Raw genomic sequence first — 22,672 nt, forward strand, 5'->3', positions numbered from 1 at the left:
TAGGGGGAGACTGAGGGACAAAAATAGTAAACAAATATAGGTTATGAGGTTATAGAAATCACTGTGGAGAAACATTAATCAGAACAAAGAAGCTATATGGTACTGAATTTTGCATTGGGGCTTGCTACTTCATGTAGTGTCCAGAGAAGGCCTCAGGACTCCATATTCTTACAACATGTTACATCTAGAAGAAGGGTGATAATTTTTGGAATATTTCAGAAAAGGGTTAGAATCAAATATTAAGTGTAAAAATTTTACAGAAATGGGGAAACTATATGCTTGTAATCTCTGATGCTTGGATATAGAGGAAAAAATAGGAAGGAAGTCTACAAAATAAAATTTATTTTTTGAGTACAAAAATTACTGAATTGATCAGAAGTTTTTAGCCACAAGTCCAATAAAACTGTAGTATGCACTCTATTTGTGTAAGCTGAAACTGTTGTGAAAAAGGAATAAAATAAGCAGGACTTACAAGGTAGCCACTTGACTACTAAAAATCATACTTCTTCCATAAGTTTCTTCATCGAGAAATAAGTAGTCCCCCTTATGTCCCAGGAACAACATGGGGCTTGGAGACTAGAAACATGAATTCTACCATGTCCTGTCCTGGGCTGCTCAGACAGTTAGGAGCAGACATATGCTTGTAGATTAAAAAAAAAATTACAATTTACTCTGATCAGAGACATGGCAAACCCACACAATAAAGAAGAAAACCAATTTCCCTACAGAAGCGTGGCATATTGAAAATTCTCTTTCATCTTTAGTACATGTCCAGTGATAACTCAACATAGCTGCAATTTTCATTTGTAAAATTTCCAGCAAAGGTGAATATTTTTTCCTTCTTTTTTTTTTTAAAAAAATATTTTATTCATTTTAGAAAGGAGAGGGAGAGAGAGAGAGAGAGATAGGGGAGGAGCAGGAAGCATCAACTCCCATATATGCCTTAACCGGGCAGGCCCAGGGTTTCGAACCAGCGACCTCAGTGTTCCAGGTTGATGCTTTATCCACTGCACCACCACAGGTCAGGCCATTCTTCCCTTCTTCACTCACTATATGTCCCCTTGTGCGGATTCTTGGTCATGCATTTATTAAAGTCTTGATGTTTTCCTGCTTCATTTCTTCTTCTCTAGTGTGGCTTTCTCAATGTGAACTCAGAAGCAAAGAAACTAGAATTAAAATTGGGCTTATAAAAAAATAATAAAATAATAAATAAATAAATAAAAATAAATAAATAAATAGAAAATTGGGCTTCAAGCTATGTTTATTATTTCAGTTTTTTTCCACCTTTTGTACAGAGAGGCCTAAAATAAAGCAGTTATGTCTTCATTCATAAACCTCACCTTTCTCTAAAATACTTGGTGTATATCAAAGGAAGTACAGGATGTACGCAAAGTGATCACCTGATCACTGTATCTCCTTTCATTCACCTGGCAGGGCAGGTTTCACATCAGCGAGATCACACACAAGGGTTATTTTCCCTTGATAGGCAGCGACTCCATTGTGGTAGAAAGGAGGGGGAATCAACGCTTTATCTTCCTAGCAGAATGGAATCAAGGAAAAAAGCTGTTTGTTCCAAGGAATAGAGTCAATATAATGGAGAAGGGAGGCAGAGGGGATATTTGGTTTTTCTTAAATGGTTATAATTAAAGCCTTCTCCCTAACTGCTCAGTGGACCACGCAAAGTTAATTTGTGAAATTGTGTGTGTTTCAGCATCACAAATAAGCCTATAGCCTTCCCCATAGGAAAAAGTTGCTCTCCAGTGGCATCTTGTGGCAAGGAAGTCATCCTAAACTTGGATGCTTGATTTTACATTCAGCTAAATTGCTTCCTTCCCTCTTGCCAATTGCACCTCCTAAAGATCAAGGGATTTTGTGAAGAATTAGGTCAGCTACTGCATTTCTGTATAAAAGTTACTGAATAGTAAACTGTATCTCCATGTAGATATTCTAGAATTGTATATCAAGGAGCTACAGTGATTTTTTTTTAGAGAGAGAGAGAGAGAGAGGACAGACAAGGATAGACACACAACAAGGGAGAGAGATGAGAAGCTTCAACTCATAGTTGCAGCTCCTTAGTTGTTCATTGATTGCTTCTCATATGTGCCTTGACCTGGGGGCTCCAGCCAAGCTAGTGACCCCTTGCTCAATCCAGCAACCTTGAGCTTCAAGCCAGTGACCTTTAGGCACAAGCCAGTGACCATTGGGTCATGTCTACGATCCCATGCTCAAGCCGGTGACATCAGGGTTAGTTGTGAACCTAGATCCTCAGCATCCCAGGCTTACGCTCTATCCACTGCACCAACACCTAGTCAGGCAAAAGTGATCATTAATGTCGCATCATTAAGGTAGTCTGTGGAATATTTTAAAGTCATTCATTCAATTAAACAATAATTTGATGCTTTAAAATTTTGTTTTCTAGGCAGAAACAAGTTAGGCAAGCAGAATTTTTACTTGAATTGGGGATGGATATCCTTTGAGAAGGAATATTACCTAATCAAAGAGGACTCTAAACTTCTAGATGTAGTTTTTAAATGCAGAGGTTACTTGGGAGAGACTTCATTTATAAGTAAATTTAATTTCCACTTCTGCCAGAAAATCCCAGTTTTCTAGCAAAAGTTCACAATTTTATAATGATTAAAATATGTTTAGTTTATTTCTCTAGTATTAAAATTTAGGGAGATGTTGACATTTAAATGTCTTTTAATTACTAAAGAAATGAGCCAAAAGTTATGTGTCAAGGCTAAATTATTAAGACAAACGCCTATAAAAGTAGAAAATTTGAACCAAAATATATACCTCTTTAAAGCTACGTATGATCATTCTCTGATATGAAATAACTTTACAAAACTGACAGTAATCATTCGTAGATTAAAATTTATTAAATGACACTAGATCTTAAATACTTCTAGGCAAATATGTAATTTATCCATAAGACAACTGTCTGCAGAAATATTGGTGTAAAACATGGGTGAAGGTTACCTTAATAATAAAAAACTAAGCCCTGGCCGGTTGGCTCAGCGGTAGAGCGTCGGCCTAGCGTGCGGAGGACCCGGGTTCGATTCCCGGCCAGGGCACACAGGAGAAGCGCCCATTTGCTTCTCCATCCCTCCACCGCGCTTTCCTCTCTGTCTCTCTCTTCCCCTCCCGCAGCCGAGGCTCCATTGGAGCAGAGATGGCCCGGGTGCTGGGGATGGCTCTGTGGCCTCTGCCTCAGGCGCTAGAGTGGCTCTGGTCGCAACATGGCGACGCCCAGGATGGGCAGAGCATCGCCCCCTGGTGGGCAGAGCGTCGCCCCTGGTGGGCGTGCCGGGTGGATCCCGGTTGGGCGCATGCGGGAGTCTGTCTGACTGTCTCTCCCTGTTTCCAGCTTCAGAAAAATGAAAAAAAAAATAATAAAAAACTACTCAGTAACCTATTAGGCATTGAAGTTTAATTCACTATTTGCTGCACTGGAATGCTCTGGTATATCACTAAAGCTTCTAAAACCACAATACTGCATAAAAGCACAACATAGACTATATATGTTGTGACTTTTCTTTAGAACCAACAGTAAGGTTTTAACTAGTAATTGTTTTTTGCTACTTTACCCTTTTAAATAAAACTGAGAGTCAAAAAAGCAAATGAATAAAACCTTTTTAAAATTTCAATTCAGCCCAACCAGGTGGTGGTGCAGTGAATAGAGCATTGGCCTGGGAAACTGAGACCCAGGTTCAAAACTCAAAGGTTACCTTCTTGACTGTGGACTCATCTGGCTTGAGCACGAGCTCACCAGCTTGAGCACAGGGTGCTGGCTTGAGCGTGGGATTATAGACATGACCCCATGGTCACTAATTTGAGCCCAAAGGTCACTGGCTTGAACCAAAGGTCACTGGCTTGAGCAAGTGGTCACTTGCTCTGCTGGAGCCTCTTGGTCAAGGCACACATGAGATGCAATCAATGAACAACTAAGCTGCTGAAACTATGAGTTAATGCTTCTCATCTCTATCCCTTCCTGTCTGTCTCTATGTCTGTCCCTCTAAATACATACATACTTCATACATATATACATACATACATAAAACTCCAGTTTAAGCTCACATTCAATTCATGTAAATGTAAAATAGATATTTTTACCAATAGATGGATTGGTTATTTTAAGTAGTAATTAGTTGTCACAAAATATTTTGTCTATTGATAAAAATTGATAGCACCCCAAGCAATTATATTATTTTTGGTACTATATGTTTTATAGTTATCTAGACTGATAGAATTTTCATGGAACAAAAGATATTTATTGAGTAAAAGTATTGATTAGGTAGGAATCTAGAAAAATGTTAGCCAACAACAACAAAAAGTTTAACTGTGTCTATGTCTCCAAAGTGATGTTTTGCAATATGTTAAACAGTAGATTCCCATCAACACACACACAGATACACATGAGCACACACATACACCTGTCTTTGCCACAGCCACAACTGTCACCTGCCCCCATAACTTCTCCCAATGTTTGTATGTTAGATAATAATTACCCCTGAATGTTAAAATGTCAGACAAGATTTCTGTTTTCTTGTGAAGTTATTTTTCCAATGAATTTATTTTCTATGTGTAGAGATCAAGATCAGCACCAGCAATTCTAGAAAGGTTTTGTTGCTTCGTTTGATTAACTTCACATGTTATTCAATAACCTGGAAAGAAAAACACACTTCTGTCTTGTGTGGCCTACCCCCATCAGTCATGAAAGACAGTAATATAATTCATGCTAGGGGTGGGAATAGAAGTCAGATTAAAGTGAAGAGTAGCCTCGTAGTAGTTCTACAATAAATAGGTTTCATGTTACTGTCCTATGACCTCCACTTTCATTTATGAACCTTTAGAATTAGATAGTTTACATTATAGCTAAAAGCAGAATATTTACCTTCAGGAGCACAGTTAGTGAATCACAAATTACATTAAATGTGTCCATGTACTTTCTCAGAAGCGATTATACATTTTTAACCTATTAATAGATTAAATATATAATTACATTTCACAAAAGCATTTGAATTTCAAGGATCTAATTACTACCTGTGATTGAATATTTACTAAATGCAAGATACAGCTAGTGCTCGACTTACGACCACGATTGGTTCCCACAGACCGGTCGTAACACGATTTGGTCGTAAGTTGAGTAGGCTATATGTACAGTACTCTGAAATGATGTTATAAAAATCTTTAAGTCATATTTTATCATAATTTTCTTTCATTATTGTTATATATCATAATTTTATTTGTTCATTTTATGCCATTTTATCATCTCTATACCATTTTGTTTCTTATTTTTACATTTGTCAGGTTTAAGTAAAACACTGCATTACCAGTACAACTGGTTTAATATTTGCAAAGACAATTTCCTCTTGGTAGACATCTTGGAAGCGGTTTGATGAAAAATATCGAAGACACAAAACACAAATTGCTGTACCGAGTCTGGGGTAACAGTTGAAATGGTGCACGCGGAGATGGTAGTGCTGCTGGAAGCTGATCCACACTGTCCTACACCCAGCTGGGCAATGCTTGTGCTGCCAGACGCAGAGCAATCGTGGCTATCGATTGTGGTCGTAAAGTTGAATGATCGTAAGTTGCACAGGTCGTAAGTCTATCAAAATTTGTACTTCATTAAGCACATTAAATATGTTTTCTTTAATTCCTTATAACAACCCTTTATTCACAAACTCAATTAAGGTTTTCTTGAGTGCTTATTAAATGCAAGACACCTTGTTAAGTTATGGACTACAAAGTGACCGTAATGATAGCTAACATATATTGGGTTCTTATTATGTGCCCGGGCCTAGTTCTTGATAACTTGCATAGGTAACATCAGAAGAATGTCATTGCACCCTTCATCATACAGCGAAGGAAATAGAAAGGTTGTTGTGTGCTCAAAGTTATACAGCTACTAAGTGGCAGAGTTGAGATTTGGTTCCAGGGCTGACTCTCTCAACTACCACACCACTGTGCACCTTAAATTGTCTACAACTGAGGAAGTTAATAATTTGCTTCAAATCCCAAAGCCACCATATTGCCAAGGTATGATACAAAATTTGTTCTTTCATTCCAAAAGTAACTTGATAACCTCCATGCTATCTTTTTCATGCCAGAGGAAAAGACTGAGCTGTAGTGTCATTTAATATATCAGAGTAATATGTTTTGTTTAATAATAAATTGTCTTTGAAAAAAAGGAAGCACACATTTAAGCCCAATTTGTAAGCTTTTTGACTTCCAGAGTTCTTTTTGCCACATCTAATAATATTATTTATAATATATATGGTTTACCAAAAAATATTTATGTCTCCAAGTAAGAACATTTTTTTAACATTGACTACCACATTACATTAAAGTGAGGACTAATGTTTCCTCCACAATCTGTATACCATTTCTTCATCCTTTATTAAAAGTGGGCACCTATTTTACATAGAACCTTGTGTAGATATAAAGTATTTGGTATGTGTCTACCCACTCTCATATTTTAATGCATATAAGATTTATCTGGGGATCTTGCTAAAATGTTGATTCTGATTCAGTAGGTCTGGGTAAAGCTGAAACTGCATTTTTAACAAGCTCCAAGATGTTGCTCCTGGTCCATAGATCACACTTTAAATAGCAACGTAGACTAACACTGCACTTGCAGTAGATGCTATGTGTTAATTATAAAAAGGGAATGTTTAGTTTTCACCCAACACCAATTTAGTATTCCATCTTAGAGGGTCTAAGAAAAACTTAGCTTAAAGAATATATAGAACACAAAAAATATTAATAATCCAACTGAAAAGGAAACTTAGAAGACGATTTTGTGATTCTGTGAAGGTATTGACACAAGAGATAGGACTGCAGAAAAAGACAAAGACTTCAAGGGCAAAACAAAACATTTTACAAAAACGTCTTAAAATCAATGTTTGGGCTCTCTATAGAGAGAAAATTCCAGATTCATGTTTTAATATTCTCAGATATTCTGATGGAAGAAGGGACCCAAAAATTAACGAAGGGAAGCTATGTATTTCCAAGTAAATGAACTATAAATAAGCACAGGATTATCAACATGTTCTTTCTCTAACTATAATTTTTTTCTTTAGAATCAACACTGTTCATCTCATTTTTCTTGAATTAATTCATTACTCTTTAAAGTCTTTTCAATGTGTTTTTTCTTTTATTTATTTATTTTATAGAAGAGAGAGAGAGAGAGAGAGAGAGAGAGAGAGAGAGAGAGAGAAAGGCGGGAGGAGCAGGAAGCATCAACTCCCATATGTGCCTTGACCAGACAAGTGCAGGGTTTGGAACCAGCGACCTCAGCGTTCCAGAAGGACGCTTTATCCACTGCTCCACCACAGATCAGGCCTCCAATGCATTTTTAAGTGTCCTTTATACAATAGGTTAAGAATTAGACCATTCTTGGATGGATTTGTTCCCCATGTTACACTTAATTATTCAAGTTTTCTTCATATATTCATCAACCAAAACTTTTCATTTGGCTATATGTTTCCACATTGTTACATAATATCCACTCAACCCACTCCCACACCTTGGTGTTTGGAATCACTGCTCTTAATTTCTAATAGACTACATTTTCTTGTCAGTGGACACCCTTGGCTAATGCTGATAAAAGTAAACCTCACTGCGTTTATGTTTGATTTGACCTTTTCCTTTTCCAGTCATACTTCTACAGTGTTGGGTTATCTCAATGCAGTCAGAGAAAAAAAAAGTTAGAATGAATTTTTAAAGGCTGGCATTTATAAAAGCTTGGAAAAAACTTTTCGAAAGCTGAATTCCCGTCAGAAACCAGATGTGACTTTCTTTTTTTTTTTTTTTTTTTTAAAGATTTTTTTTATTTATTCATTATAGAGAGGGAAGAGAGAGAGAGAGAGAGAGAGAGGGGAGCAGGAAGCATCAACTCCCATATGTGCCTTGACCAGGCAAGCCCAGGGTTTTGAACCGGCAACCTCAGCGTTTCCAGGTTGACGCTTTATCCACTGCGCCACCACAGGTCAGGCCTGACTTTCTTTTAAACTGCCAGCTTCCTTTATTTTATCAGTCAGAAAACTCTTCAATGTCTATGTAGAAACAGTCTACTGAGTACATGAAATGGAGATGTATGTGGAAATCTCAGTAAAAGACTAAAAACAATTAAAGAGAGAGGATAAGAAAACTGAAACTCTGGCTTTTTTTTTTTTTAACATCTCAACCTTTAGTTAAGTATGGAGTTCAGGTATGTTAAGCCTAGCCTGTGGTGGCACAGTGGATAGAGCATCAATATGGAATTGCTGAGGCCACCAGTTCAAAACCCTGGGCTACCTGGTCAAGGCACAATCAATGAACAACTAAAATGAAGCAATCATGAGTTGATACTTCTCACCTTCTATCCCTCTCTCTGTAAAATCAATAAATAAAATCTTTTTTAAAAATTATGTTTAGAATTTCACCTGCTTTAACTAAAAATATATAATTAAATTTTCTTCTAGTCCCCAGTTTTGGGTAAGTGCTAGCATATAGAGCTTCTATCTTTTGAACAAGCCCATGATAGATATACTACTTATAAACTGGCTCATTTCTTGGAGTTTATTTTAATTCATTTCTTGAGATTTTATTTTCCAATTGGTATAATTGCCATACTTCCCCATAAGTAATAGACACTTAAGTTCATCTGTGCCTTTCTATTTATAAGCCCAGAGTGACACTATACCCATTTTATATCTGAGAAGTGGGAGTTTATAAACAAATTACACAAATTACACACACACACACACACACACACACACACACACACATTCCTTATGTAATCTAGTTTTGCAAGCCACCAAATAAACCTTTTCCATATTTTCATTTCATGTTACAATCATTTAAGTCATCTTACAGTTTTCTACATAAAGTTAAGCCCTCTTCATTCTAGGGCATGGTCATCCCTATAATAACTAACGACTGTTCCATAATGCTGCTATGTTCCATGTTTTGTTGAAGACCATTGGTCTTGAAATTATAAGACCTGGGTTTGATTACCAAATATGCTATTTCTAGTTTTAAGACCTTAACCAAACCAAATAGCTGAGGGAATTTATGACCAGAAAAAGCCTACTGCAAGATATACTCATAGGGGTTATTCTGCCAGATACAAAGAATAAAACAACACAAAACTACAAATAAAAGCTCCAACAAGCCTGACCTGTGGTGGCGCAGTGGATAAAGCATCGACCTGGAAATGCTGAGGTCGCTGGTTTGAAACCCTGGGCTTGCCTGGTCAAGGCACATATGGGAGTTGATGCTTCCTGCTCCTCCCCCCTTCTCTCTGTCTCTCCTCTCTCTCCCTCTCCTCTCTAAAATGAATAAATAAAAAAATAATTAAAAAAAAAAACACTATAAAAAAAAAAAAAAAGCTCCAACAAGGTTACAATATAAATGAGGATAATCTGTGAAAAAAAATGCAAAAGGAGAGAGGATAAAGGTCTGAAGTAGCAAAGGAGGATGGAGTGCAGAAGCTCTCATAACACAAAGGACTCTTGTATATGAAGCCTTTTTTCTAAGTAACCTAACAGTAACCACCCATGAAAGCACAAAAACTGAAATACATAGCTTTAAAAAAAGAAGAAATAGAGGAAAGAAACATTGAATACCACCAAACGAAAACAAGTGACAGAAACACAAAAGAAAGGAACCAAAGGAGAATCGAGCTACCAGAAAACAAAACATAAAATAGCTATAGGATATCTCCATGTGTCAATAATTACCCTAAATGTAAATGGGTAATTATTGTAAATGACTGAACTAACCAATAAAGAGGCATGGAGTAGAATAGTGGATCAAAATGCAAAACTCAACTATATTCTGCCTTCAAGAGATAAATCTAAGCTTCTGGGACAAAAGGAGATTCAAAGTGAAAAGTTGGAAAACAACTCTTCAAGCAAATAATACCCAAAGAAAAGCAGGTATAGCCATACTTATATCTGACAATACTGACTTCAAGACAACAAAGGTAACAAAAGACAAAGATGGACATTTCATAATGGTAAAGGGGACACTATATCAAGAAGACATCCCACTTTTTAATATGTATGCACTGAATCAGGGAGCACCAAAATATATAAGACATCTACTAACAGAATAATAAAGGGAGATATACAAAACCCAATCATATTTAGAGATCTCAACCCACCACTGACAGCTTTATATAGATAATTAAAACAGAAGATCAATAAAGAAATATCGGACTTAAACTACACATTAGATCAAATGGACATAGTAGACATTTACAGAACATTTCATCTCAGAACATTAGATTATACATTCTTTTTTAGTGTGCATGGAACATTCTCGAAGATAGACCATATGTTGGGCCACAAAACTAACCCCAACAATTCAAGAAGATTGAAATTATACCAAGCATATTCTCTGACCATAAGCCTTTGAAATTAGAATTCAACTGCAAAAAGGAAATAAAGAAACCCACAAAAATGAGTATATTAAATAGTATACTTTTTTAAAAAAAATGACTGAGTCAAAGAATAAATAAAAGCAGAGATCAAAAGATATATACAGCTCTCTCCTCCCGCCGCCAAGATGCCGAAAGGAAAGAAGGCTAAGGGGAAGAAGGTGGCCCCGGCCCCTGCTGTCGTGAAAAAGCAGGAGGCCAAGAAGGTGGTAAATCCCCTGTTCGAGAAAAGGCCCAAGAATTTTGGCATTGGACAGGACATCCAGCCCAAAAGGGACCTCACCCGCTTTGTCAAGTGGCCCCGCTATATCCGGCTGCAGCGGCAGAGGGCTATTCTCTACAAGCACCTGAAGGTTCCTCCTGCCATCAACCAGTTCACCCAGGCCTTGGACCGCCAAACCGCTACTCAGCTGCTTAAGCTGGCCTACAAGTACAGACCAGAGACCAAGCAGGAGAAGAAGCAGAGGCTGTTGGCCCGGGCTGAGAAGAAAGCTGCCGGCAAAGGGGATGTCCCCACCAAGAGGCCACCTGTCCTCCGAGCAGGGGTGAACACTGTCACCACCCTGGTGGAGAACAAGAAGGCCCAGCTGGTTGTGATTGCGCACGATGTGGATCCCATCGAGCTGGTGGTCTTCCTGCCTGCCCTGTGCTGGAAGATGGGCGTCCCCTACTGCATCAACAAGGGTAAGGCCAGGCTGGGGCGCCTCGTGCACAGGAATACCTGCACTACTGTCACCTTCACACAGGTCAACTCAGAAGACAAAGGTGCCCTGGCCAAGCTGGTGGAAGCTATCCGGACCAATTACAACGACAGATACGACGAGATTCGCCGTCACTGGGGAGGCAATGTCCTGGGTCCAAAGTCGGTGGCTCGCATCGCCAAGCTGGAAAAGGCCACGGCTAAAGAACTGGCCACTAAGCTGGGCTAAGTGCACTGTTGAGTTTTCTGTACATAAAAGTAATAAAAATCCTTTGGCCAGTGGAAAAAAAAAAGATATATACAGGCAAACGAGAATGACAACATGACATATCAAAATGTCTGGGATGCAGCGAAAAAATAATAAGAGAGAAGTTTATATCATTACAGGCTTATATCACAGAACAAGAGAGATCCCAAGTAAACAACCTAACATCACATATTAAGGAACTAGAAAAAGAAAAACAGAAGCAACCCATAGGCAGCAGAAGAAAACAAATAGTAAAAATTACAGCAGAACTAAATGAAATAGAGAACCAATAACACTTTTGAAAAAAATTAATACAACAAAGATCTCATTCTTTGAAAAAAATCAATAAAATTGACACACTCCTGGCTAGACTCACCCAGGTAAAAAGAGAAAGGACTCATATAAACAAAATCTGAAATAAAAGAGGACAAATTACCACAGACATCATAGATATACAAAAGATCATAGTAAAATATTATGAAATATTATGTGCCACCAAATTCAACAACCTATAGAAGATGGATAAATTCCTAGAACTATACAATCTTCCTAGACTGAGTCACAAAGAAGTGGAAAACCTAAATAGATCTGTAAGCAGGGAGGAAATAGAAACAACCATCAAAAATCTCCCCCCCCCCCAAAAAAAACCCTCCCCCCAAAAGAAGTCCAGGATCAGATGGCTACATTAGTGAATTCTACCAAACATTCAAAGAAGATTTAATACCTATCCTTCTTAAAGTCTTTCAAAAAAGTGGAAGAAGGAGCAATAATACTTCCCAACCCATATTATGAGGACAATATAACCTTGATACCAAAAGTTGGCAAGAATAACACACACAAAAAAGAAAACCACAGCCTGGGCAGGTGGTGCAGTGGAAGGAGTAACAACCCAGGATGCTGAGAATCCAGGTTCAAAACCTCGAGGTCACCAGTTTGAATATGGGCTCATCTGGCTTGAGTGTGGGGTCACCAGCTTGAGTGGGGGAATTATAGTCATGACCCCACTGTTACTGGTTTGAGTCCAAAAGACGTTGGCTTGAAGCCCAAGGTTGCTGGCTTGAGCCTGAGGTCATTTGGTTAGTTGGTGCCCCCTGGTCAAGGTAATAACAAGTATTAGAGGGCCTGTGGAGAAAAAGGAAAAGGATCCCTCATTCACTGCTGCTGGGAATGCAAATTAGTACCACCATTATGGAAGACCATATGTTGGTTTCTCAAAAAATTAAGAATAGAACTACCATATGTCCCAGCAATCCCTCTACTGGGTATCTACCCCCAAAACTTGAAACAGTGGTATGCAAATACATAAGTCAGCTCTGAAGAGTACTTCAATCTCTATGTAACCTTCTCAATAACTGACACTCTCCCTTACAATCAACTGCATTCAACACTTATGCTCATTTTCACCGACTTAACTCAGAAGCTATCAGTGACTGTCGGAACCATTGAATATATGTTAACAAACTTTCCAAAATTAGGACCGGAGAAAAAGGGGGGGGGGGAGCAGAGTTGGAGCATTTGTGGAGTCCTACTGCCATCAAGCAGCCACAGTTTCACTGCGGCGGGGCAAAGGTCCAGAAGGATCTTTTCTGGGCGGCCCAGAGCAGTCCACAGGGAAACTTGAGCAACTCAGGAGAAAGAGGGAAAACACAAGGAAACATCAGATATATACATACCATTTTACAGTCACTGGAAATGTCTTGAATTATCACTTCTCATTACTACTCCAAAAGCACACGTGATTATACCTGTAGCGAGATTTTTAATTTAATTCCTTAATAAATAAGTGTACTTATTACGATTTCACATTTCTTTAAAATTATTTATTTTTATTTATTCATTTTAGAGAAGAGAGACAGAGGGAAGGGTGGGGAGGAACAGGAAGCATCAATTCCCATATGTGCCTTGACTGGGCAAGCCCAGGGTTTTGAACCGGCGACCTCGGCGTTCCAGGTCAATGCTTGATCCATTGCACCACCACAGGTCAGGCTATTTAAAATTATTTAAACAGATGCAAAATTAGATTAGGTTTCTCTCTTAGCTATAAAGGACAATTGGTCTGCTACTGATACTGTGGAAAAGATTTCTGCCTTGAAAGAAAAGATTCTGTGTTTTAAGAAAAAATGTTTCTGTGTTTTATGTTGTCTTAATCAGATCCTTGGTTATTGAAGAAACCTGAATCTCCACAATAGTAAGAACTGAGTTTGGCTAACAATTTGTAAATTTTGGTGTTTGTCTCTAAAATCTTTTACTTCTGCCCTGGTTAACTGGATAATTACTGTTGCTTCACAATGACCCCCTGTGAAGTCAAATATCTAAACATAGTAATACATGTTGACAGACTTTCCAAAATTTAAATTATAAATAGAATCTTGACCTGGGAATAAGTTGAGGTATTCCAGAGGGATTCCATGAACACCTCAAAAGATTTGTTTTCTCTCCTTACATAAGGGAGATTTTAAACTATTAGGCTTATTTCCGTATGTTGAAACTACGTAGAAAGCACTGACAAATAAGAAATAACATTGAGGCCTTGGTCGTTTGGCTCAGTGGTAGAGTATCAGCCCGGTTTATGGATATCTTGGTTTAGATTCTGTCAGGGCACACAGTAAAAGTGATCATTTGCTTCTCCACCCTTCCCCCTCCCCCTTCTCTCTCTCTCTCTCTCTCTCTCTCTCTCTCTCTCTCTCTCTCTCTCGCTATGGCTCTATCGGTTCCATCTAACTCATGGGCCCCAGGGGCTCAGGATGGCTCCAAGGAGAGTCAGCCTTAGGTGCTAAAAATAGCTGGGTTGCCAGCATGGCCCAAAATGGGCAGAGCATCGCCCTCTGGTGGGCATGCCAGGTGGATCCCAGTCCGGCACATGCAGGAGTCTGTCTCTGCCTCCCTGCTTCTCACTTTAGAAAAATACAAAAAATAAAAATAAATAAAAGTTGTGCCAGAAAGTTTACAAGGGAACTACTAATGAAAGACCTTTAAAGAAAGAAATGTGAGATACAAGAACTGCAAAAACACCTCTGCTTCAGAATAGAGGCAATTTGAGTTTTGCTTCTGATAAGTGCTTTTTTTCTAAACATTGAGGGCGGGAGAGGAGCGGAGTTGAGAAAATTTGTAGATTCCTACTGCCATCTAGTGGCCAGAGTTTCACAAGGACACTTCGGATATATACAAAGCATTTTACAGTCACTGAAAATATCTTGAATTATCATTTCTGCTCATCATTACTCCAAAGCAGAAGGGATTACACCTGCAGCAAGAGTTTTTAATTAATTCCTTAATAAACAAGTGTACTTATGATTTCACTTTTTAAAATTTTTAAATATTTTTTTAATTTTAAATTTTAATTTATGGTGTTGACGTGGCTTCTAGTTCCACACTCAATATAACACCCTCTACCTATTTCATCATGTTCCACTATGTCTTATGTAAATTCTCCTTCCACCCATTTCACCCCTTTTTCTCCCGCCGCGGACCTCTATTCCCATTTTCCTGTAGGATTGCTACCATTTTGTCTGTATCTATGTGTCACCTCCTTGCTTTTATTTATTCCTTGGCACTTTATTTTTATTCTATTCGAGATGAATCTACTTTAAAGGTCTGCAATAGATTACTATTGCTTTTACGGTGAAGTTTTCACTCCTTAATATTCAGCATACAAAGTCTCTCTGATTCTCCCCCCCCCCCCATCACAAATGACTACACTCTTTATCCAGATGTGCACTATTGTGTATATGTGCCCTCATTTGCACATGGAGAGTGTGAATTCGATTCTCTGCTGCTACTCACGGCAGTGGGACGCGAAGGCTGCATAATTCTACTTCACACTTTTCAGATGATCACCACTGTTAGGACTGAGCACTGAAGCATTTCAGATTTTTCTAGCAACCCATCCCAGCACCAATGCGACACTTTTGAGTCTGCGCAGGGAAGGACAGGCGGGGCCAGGGACTATCGTCAGAAGGCGCAGGCGCAGGCGGAAAGCCGCTTTCGCCATGCTGGGGAAACGTCATTTCCGCTCGGAGGCGCAGGCGCAGGCGGATGAAAGCCGCTCTTGCCAGGCCCTCCGTTTCCAAGCAACTGAGCAAAGAGCTCGAATAACGTCATTTCCGGGAAGTGGAGCCGCCGCACTTTGTAAGCTGTAGCATGGAGACGGCTAGTGGAGCCGAAGCACCGGTGAGACGCTGCTCTGGGGTCGGGTACATGGGGAAGTCGAGCTGAATCTAGTGATGAATTCTCCCTCCCCCACCCTCCCTTTTTCCTTCCCAGGTGTCCGGAGAACTGATGTCAGTGGCGCATGCGCTTTCTTTACCAGCTGACGCTTATGGCAACGATGTGAGTATGACTCCTCCACAACTCCCATTCGCCTAACTAGTCTGGGACGTCTGCAGCGCAGATTTTTTTTTTTTTTGGTCCACAAATGCAGCACTAATTCCAACGGAAGGGCGTAGCCAAAAGCTTTGGGGCACTTTAGAATCCCCGTGAAGCATTTACCGTATGTCCCAATATATATGACGCAGGTTCATTTGGGGGCCCGAAATTTGGGTGGGGGTTAAATAAAGTTAGGGAACTCAAATTGTACTCATCATAAAATTCATACAACTGCTCAACAAGTGCAGGAAATGCAAGTAAAAAAAAACAAAACACTAAAACCACTGTATAAGACCACCCAGTTTTTTTACCCCAAAGTTGTAACCTGGGGAAATGCGGTAAATATCCCCCTATCCAGGGAGAAATCCATATTAACTAAATCAATATCTAGGGCAGAGAGACCTGGGAATCCGTCGTTTTTAAAGGTTCTCGAGTGATTTCATTGTGCAGTAAAATCACACTGGCTTAAGGGTGTGCCTTATTGAGATTCTTAAGGAGAAAGCACATAATGGATTTCAGGTACAAGATAGGGATATGGGAACAGCGGTAACACTCAATGGGACTTAATTCTAGATGAGCCGATCAGGGCATAAGATGCAAAGCAGATTACCTGAAGAATAAAACCCCTAAAACTCTGACAGTAGAGGAAAACTTCATTGAGATAGTAGATATCAAATTAGAATCTCAAAGTGTAGGTGGACAAAGGACATGAATTGGCAGTCAGGCAATGCAAATGGTTCCCTCTGGTGTCAGTGAAATAGATCCCTCCAGTTTGAGGAAATTCTAATTTAAAAAGGTGGTGGGTGCTTGGTAAGGTTATTTATAAGCTTTATGGTACTATTTCATTTTTAAGTATTATTATGTGGGAAATTGATTATCAGATAAACACCAATGATGATTATGACATGCTACACTCTTAAAAGTGAAGAGTAATTTCACATCCATTATCTTATTTTCTTGTTTCAACAATTTAATTGTGTATGTGAGTTTATTATTTCAGTTTGCCAATGATTTAACTCGGTCTTTTAAAATATTTTATTGATTAATTGATTTTAGAGAGAGAGGAAGGGAGAGAAAAAGAAACATCAATTTTTCTAGTGATTTATACATTCGTTGATTTATTTTTTTTTTATTTTTATTTTTTTACAGAGACAGAGAGAAGAATAGATAGGGATAGACAAACAGGAACAGAGAGAGATGAGAAGCATCAATCATTAGCTTTTTGTTGTGACACCTTAGTTGTTCATTGATTGCTTTCTCATATGTGCCTTTACAGTGGGGCTACAGCAGACCGAGTAACCCCTTGTTCGAGCCAGCGACCTTGAGTCCAAGCTGGTGAGCTTTTGCTCAAACCGGATGAGCCCACGCTGAAGGTGGCGACCTCAGGGTCTTAAACCCGGGTCCTCTGCATCCCAGTCCGGTGCTCTATCCACTGCGCCACCGCCTGGTCAGGCTGATTATTATTTTTTTAATTTTTAAAATTTTTAAAAAGATTTTATTTATTGATTTTAGAGAGGGAAGAGAGAGAGAGAGAGAAAGAAAGAAAGAAAGAGAGAAGGGGGAAGAGTAGGAAGCATCAAGTCATAGTTGCTTCCTGTACATGCCTTGACCAGGCAAGCCTAGGGTTTGGAACGAGTGACCTCAGTGTTCCAGGTCAATGCTTTATTCACTTGCACCACCACAGGTCAGGCTGATTTTTTTTTTTTTAATGTTTTTTTTTTTACTTGTCTAAATTTTTTCTTGATGTATTCAAGTAGTCTATCTGTTTCACCTTCTTTTTTTTTTTAATTTTTATTTATTTATTTATTTTTAACAGAGACAGAGAGTGAATCAGAGAGGGATAGACAGGGACAGACAGGAACGTAGAGAGATGAGAAGCATCAATCATCAGTTTTTCGTTGTGACACCTTAGTTGTTCATTGATTGCTTTCTCATATGTGCCTTGACCGCGGGCCTTCAGCAGACCGAGTAACCCCTTGCTGGAGCCAGTGACTTTGGGTCCAAGCTGGTGGGCTTTTGCTCAAACCAGATGAGCCCGCGCTCAAGCTGGCGACCTCGGGGTCTCGAACGTGGGTCTTCCGCATCCCAGTCCAACGCTCTATCCACTGCGCCACTGCCTGGTCAGGCAGGCTGATTTTTTTTTATATGTACCTGGACCAGGGATTGAACCCTCAACCTTAGTATATCAAAATAACACTAACCAACTGAGCTACCTGGCAAGGGTGAATTCAGTCTTCAAAATGTTATTTATCTACTATTTTAGTCACTCACACTTTCACTAGCTTCCAGGAAAAGATAGTTGGTCGCTTATTCTATTTGTTAGACTGTGTAGGTAGCTTTTTGTTTGTCATAAGGATAGACAACTTATTTTATGGTTCCAAACCCTTTAGTGCAGTTTTTATCCTTTGACAGTTAAACCAAGTTTCGTAGCTCTCTTGAGCATTCACTAGACATCCAAAGAATTTTTTAATTCTGTAGCAGGATTGGGAGATATCTTACCTGGTATTCTTTATTCCTGTACAGCCTGATGTTGAGATGGCATGGGCCATGAGAGCAATGCAACATGCTGAAGTCTACTACAAGGTAAGTTGTCTGTCTTTATTATTAATCAGAATTAGTCTTAGCATGGTTTGGCGTAGTAGATGGAGCATAGTCCGGGATGCAGAGGACCCAGGTTCAAAACCCTAAGGTTGCTGGCTTGAGCACAGGTTCACCAGCTTGAGCATGGGGTCACCGGCTTGAGTGTGGGATTGTAGACATGACATCATTGTCACTGGCTTGAGCAAAGGGTCACTGGCTCAGCTGCAGACCTCCCCAACCTCCCACCCCTCCACCCCCATCAAGGCACATACGAGAAAACAATCAATGAACAACTAAGGTGCCACAATGAAGAATTGATGCTTATTATCTCTTTCCCTTCCTGTGTACATGTCCCTGTCACTCTCTCTGTCTCTCTTGCAAAAAATAAAGAAAAAAGAATTAAACATGTACTATATGATTCTCTGCTAATCACTAGTCTTAGAAATTTATTTACTTATGTATTTGTCTTTATCGGTTAATTTTTATTGAATTTATTGGGGTGTCATTTTTATTTTTGTAATCTTTTTTTATTGAGAGGAGGGGAGGCAGAGACAGTCTCATGCATGCGCCCTGACCGGGATCCACCTGACAAGCCCACTAGGGAGTGATGCTCTGCCCATCTGGAGCTGCTGCTCTGTTGCAGCGGGAGCCATTCTAGCGCCTGAGGCAGAAGCCATGGAGCCATTCTGAGTGCCTGGGCCCAACTCGCTCTGATCGAGCCATGGCTGAAAAAGGGGAGGAGAAGAGATAAAGTAAGAAGCGAGAGGGGGAGAGGTGGAGTGGAGAGAGGAAGAGGAGGAGGGAGGGAGAGAGAGGAGAGAGAGAAAACAACATTGATTTGTTGTTCCACTTGATTGTGCATTCATTGGTTGATTTTTGTCAATGGTAGGATTCAAATAATTTAACTAGTTCTCTGCTCTGATGACCATTGAAGTAATAAAAGACAATATACCTAAAGATAATTTATTTTTTAATGCATTTAATACTGAAATAAGAACAATAAAACAGGTACACAAAACTAGGTTATGTTTTAAAAGTTTTAAAATAGGTATATATATATTTTTTGTGACAGAGACAGAGAGAGGGGCAGATAGGGACAAACAGGAAGGGAGAGAGGTGAGAAGTATCAATTCTTCGTTGTAGCTCCTTAGTTGTTCATTTATTGCTTTTTCATGCGCCTTGATCTGGGGGCTACAGCAGAGCGATTGATCCCTTGCCCAAGCCAGTGACCTTGGGCTCAAGCCAGCGACCATGGGATCATGTCTATGCTCAAGCCAGCGACCTCGGAGTTTCAAACCTGGGTCCTCTGCATCCCAGTCCGACGCTCTATCCACTGTGCCAATGCCTGGTCAGACGAGTTTTAAAATACTAAGTAAAAAATATTAAATAATACCTGACAAAAAATAATAAAACAGTTACTTAAGATATTTCCATATTGCTTCTTGTTTGCAATTTTTTTTCACCTATGAACAGAATGAACAGGTGCTTAGTATACGCTGTGGCTCAGATGAACATTAAACAAGAGTAAGGAATGTAAATTTGTGATGTCCACATTGGGGGGCTGCCCTGGCGCCCACCTTAGAGAGAACCCTGATGACAAGTCCCGTTTTAACAACCGATTCACCAAACTCAACAGAACATTAGGTATCAGTTCTGCCAAATCAGTGCAAACCGCTGAGTCCCACCACTGATTCTTGTATGTGCCCTCACCAGGAATTGAACCTGCAACCTTGGCACATCAGGATATTGATCCAATCAACTTATTTAAAAATTGTTTTTTGAAGATCATTTTTATTACTGTAAGATCTTACCTACAGAGAACAGGAGGTTGAAAGCAAATTTTGTTTTGACAGTGAGGACTTGAGCTCCTTTGCCTAGAATTCTATTGCTAATTGGCAAAAGGGCACCTAATAAATGTTTGTTGACTGAATAATCCATGAAGGGCAAGAGCAAGGCAGTACCAAGGCCACAGTGTTTGAATTGATGAAATAGTCTGTGGTATATTATGGCCCTTTAAATAGGCTGTGATTTCATGCAGAACCTAAGCTGTCTATGCTAATGAACTCTTCTTGCTCTTAGAACCATAAGGGTTTCTGAGGAAGAAGGAATAGGGCAGTAGTAAATTAGAGACTAGCATATGTATGTTGTCTTATTATCTGGCAGCTGATTTCATCAGTTGACCCACAGTTCCTGAAACTCACCAAAATGGATGACCAAATCTATCTTGAATTTCGGAAAAATTTTGAGCAACTCAGGATAGATGTATTGGACCCCGAAGAGCTCAAATCAGTATCAGCTAAAGAGGTAAGAACTCCCTCTCTCTCAAATATGGCAAAGCATCTGACCAACCATGATTAATGGTGAATACATTTCTATACATTTAAAATTGGGGTGGTTTTTTTTAAGGAGAATACATAAAGAACTAGGGCTCTTAGCTAGTTGTCATCTACTAATAAAGTTATGAAATGGTTCTCTGGTTTATAGATTCTTTTCATGTTCATTGAATCTAATTTTTTCACCTTCGGGACTTGAACATTTCATTCCTAAACTCCCAGCCCTTTCATGAGTGTAGGAATTTAATAAATTCTGTGACCTTGGGCCAAATTCCCGCCTTCTTTGTTTTATTGGTGCTTCAATGGGGGTGAATAGTTATTTGGAACTGAGCTAGTCAACAACTAAAAACAAAAGAAAGACTCTGTTGAAGAAATAAAATTTTGTTTGTGTAGTGTAGGATTTAAGTCTTTTGTCAGGTAAAAATATTGTTCATGTTGGGAAATACCAGTCTAAAGATTATAATAGGTAGCACAGAAACTTGTTGCTAATGAAACAACCAATCAGCTCAAACTTAGTTTTTTTCACTATGATTATTTTTCTTACTGGGGAAGTGGAAGCCCCTCTCCACGCCTGACTTCACCAGCCCCTGCCTTAGTTAGGTATGACATCATTTTGCCTTTTTAGAAGTGGAGACCATTCTGTTTGAAGTTTGATGGGGTTGTAGAAGACTTCAACTATGGGACTTTGCTGCGACTGGACTGTTCTCAAGGCTACACTGAGGAGAACACAATCTTTGGTGAGTTTCTTGCCCTTCGCATTGTTTCTGTATACGTTGTGTGAGGGACCTGCTTTTACTGATGAATAGTTTACATGGATCCTTTGAGGAACTATTTGTTAGTTTGAGATATTTGTTATATTTTGAACAATTGTGTGACTAATTATTTTTTATTGATTGTGTTTGGGGGGAGCAAGACTCCTAATAGTTACTTCTTGTATGTGCCTTGACCAGGCAAGCCTGGTGTTTTGACCTCAGCATTCCAGGTCGCAGCCTTATTCACTGCACCACCAGAGGTCAGGCATGTTACTAATTCTTGAGTAACTGAGATAGGATAGTTACTGTATTTCCCCATGTATAAGACACGCTTTTTTGGGAAAATTTGGGGTCTGAAAACTGGGTGCATCAACTATAGTGGTTGTAGATATTTTTTTTACCGCTTTTATGCACTTTTATGAATTTTATGACGAATAAAACCTGAGTTCAATAACTTGATGTAATACTTTCTGTTCAAATTTTGGGCCCCAAAATTAAGGCACGTCTTATACCTGGGAACATCTTATACATGGGTGAATACAGTAAGTATTTTCAGCCTCCTTTATTATAGGATTAGCATTTCATATCTCTGAAACTTATGACTACACTTGAATTCTTTGCATAGTAGTTCAGTTTTGTCAAAATATTTCCAATATGTTGAGAGAAATTGGGACTAGGGCAATAATGAATTCTATTCACCTTCCAGCCCCCAGGATACAATTTTTGGCCATTGAAATTGCTCGGAACCGGGAAGGGTATAACAAAGCAGTTTACATCAGTGTTCAGGACAAAGAGGACAAAGGAGCCAACAGAGGAGAAAAAGAGATAGAAGCCAACAAAGAAATCAACAAAAGGGGTGAAACATCTATGTAAGGTAGACAGGGAAGAGCATTCTAGAAACCGTGACTCAACGGAGTCTATAAGTACCATGATGCTACTTGCACAGATCCCTATGATTAAATGTATGTCCTTGTACAATTGAAAGGCATGCAGAAGGTCAGTTTTTGTATCTTAATCATTAGCTGCTCTGGTTGTTCGCTTATATGAACTGGCTTAAAGACTTTTGAGTGGGGTGCTAGTTGACTGTTTCTTGGTAAATTTGTTTTTCGTTATCTGCCAGTTGAAGTGAGAAATTTTGTGAATAAATTTCTTTTGGTTCTTATGACTGTCTGTATCTCTGATTAACTTTTAAAAGGTATTGAAAATGATATGACCCTTCAGGTTTTCTTCAGGTGTATAATCTCTGCCATGTCTTATATAAAATGA

The 22,672-nt window shown here is 39.1% G+C and overlaps 1 protein-coding gene, 1 long non-coding RNA gene and 1 pseudogene across 3 annotated transcripts; 2 read left to right on the forward strand and 1 right to left on the reverse strand.

Annotated features, from left to right (window-relative positions):
• Window positions 1-3,406: 3,406 nt before the first annotated feature.
• Window positions 3,407-15,311, reverse strand: LOC136316935 (uncharacterized). 2 transcript variants are annotated; one of them, XR_010727820.1, is made up of 4 exons: window positions 15,160-15,311; window positions 13,050-13,121; window positions 5,438-5,611; window positions 3,407-4,664 (listed from the first exon to the last, which is right to left on the reverse strand). It is a non-coding gene; the product is annotated as an uncharacterized lncRNA (long non-coding RNA). The 2 variants fall into 2 exon arrangements; XR_010727819.1 differs by lacking the exon at window positions 3,407-4,664 and having other exon boundaries at window positions 4,982-5,611.
• Window positions 10,541-11,422, forward strand: LOC136316776 (large ribosomal subunit protein eL8 pseudogene; annotated as a pseudogene).
• Window positions 15,312-15,402: 91 nt separating the features above from the next.
• PBDC1 (polysaccharide biosynthesis domain containing 1) lies at window positions 15,403-22,568 on the forward strand. The gene is made up of 6 exons (XM_066249135.1): window positions 15,403-15,546; window positions 15,640-15,705; window positions 18,265-18,324; window positions 20,485-20,625; window positions 21,280-21,391; window positions 22,113-22,568. Exons 1-6 carry the CDS (start codon window positions 15,517-15,519, stop codon window positions 22,277-22,279), a joined length of 576 nt encoding a protein of 191 aa, XP_066105232.1. The 5' UTR covers window positions 15,403-15,516; the 3' UTR covers window positions 22,280-22,568.
• Window positions 22,569-22,672: the final 104 nt, after the last annotated feature.

The sequence above is a fragment of the Saccopteryx bilineata genome, chromosome X, assembly GCF_036850765.1.
Source record: "Saccopteryx bilineata isolate mSacBil1 chromosome X, mSacBil1_pri_phased_curated, whole genome shotgun sequence".
In the NCBI taxonomy this organism is placed as follows: domain Eukaryota; kingdom Metazoa; phylum Chordata; class Mammalia; order Chiroptera; family Emballonuridae; genus Saccopteryx; species Saccopteryx bilineata.

Excerpts from the sequence above, each read along its gene's own strand:
- PBDC1 (XM_066249135.1), top strand. The coding sequence starts at position 15,517 with ATGGAGACGGCTAGTGGAGCCGAAGCACCG. Across the intron at positions 15,706-18,264 it reads CTGACGCTTATGGCAACGAT|CCTGATGTTGAGATGGCATG; the intron begins GTGAGTATGACT and ends ATTCCTGTACAG. Across the intron at positions 21,392-22,112 it reads TGAGGAGAACACAATCTTTG|CCCCCAGGATACAATTTTTG; the intron begins GTGAGTTTCTTG and ends TTCACCTTCCAG.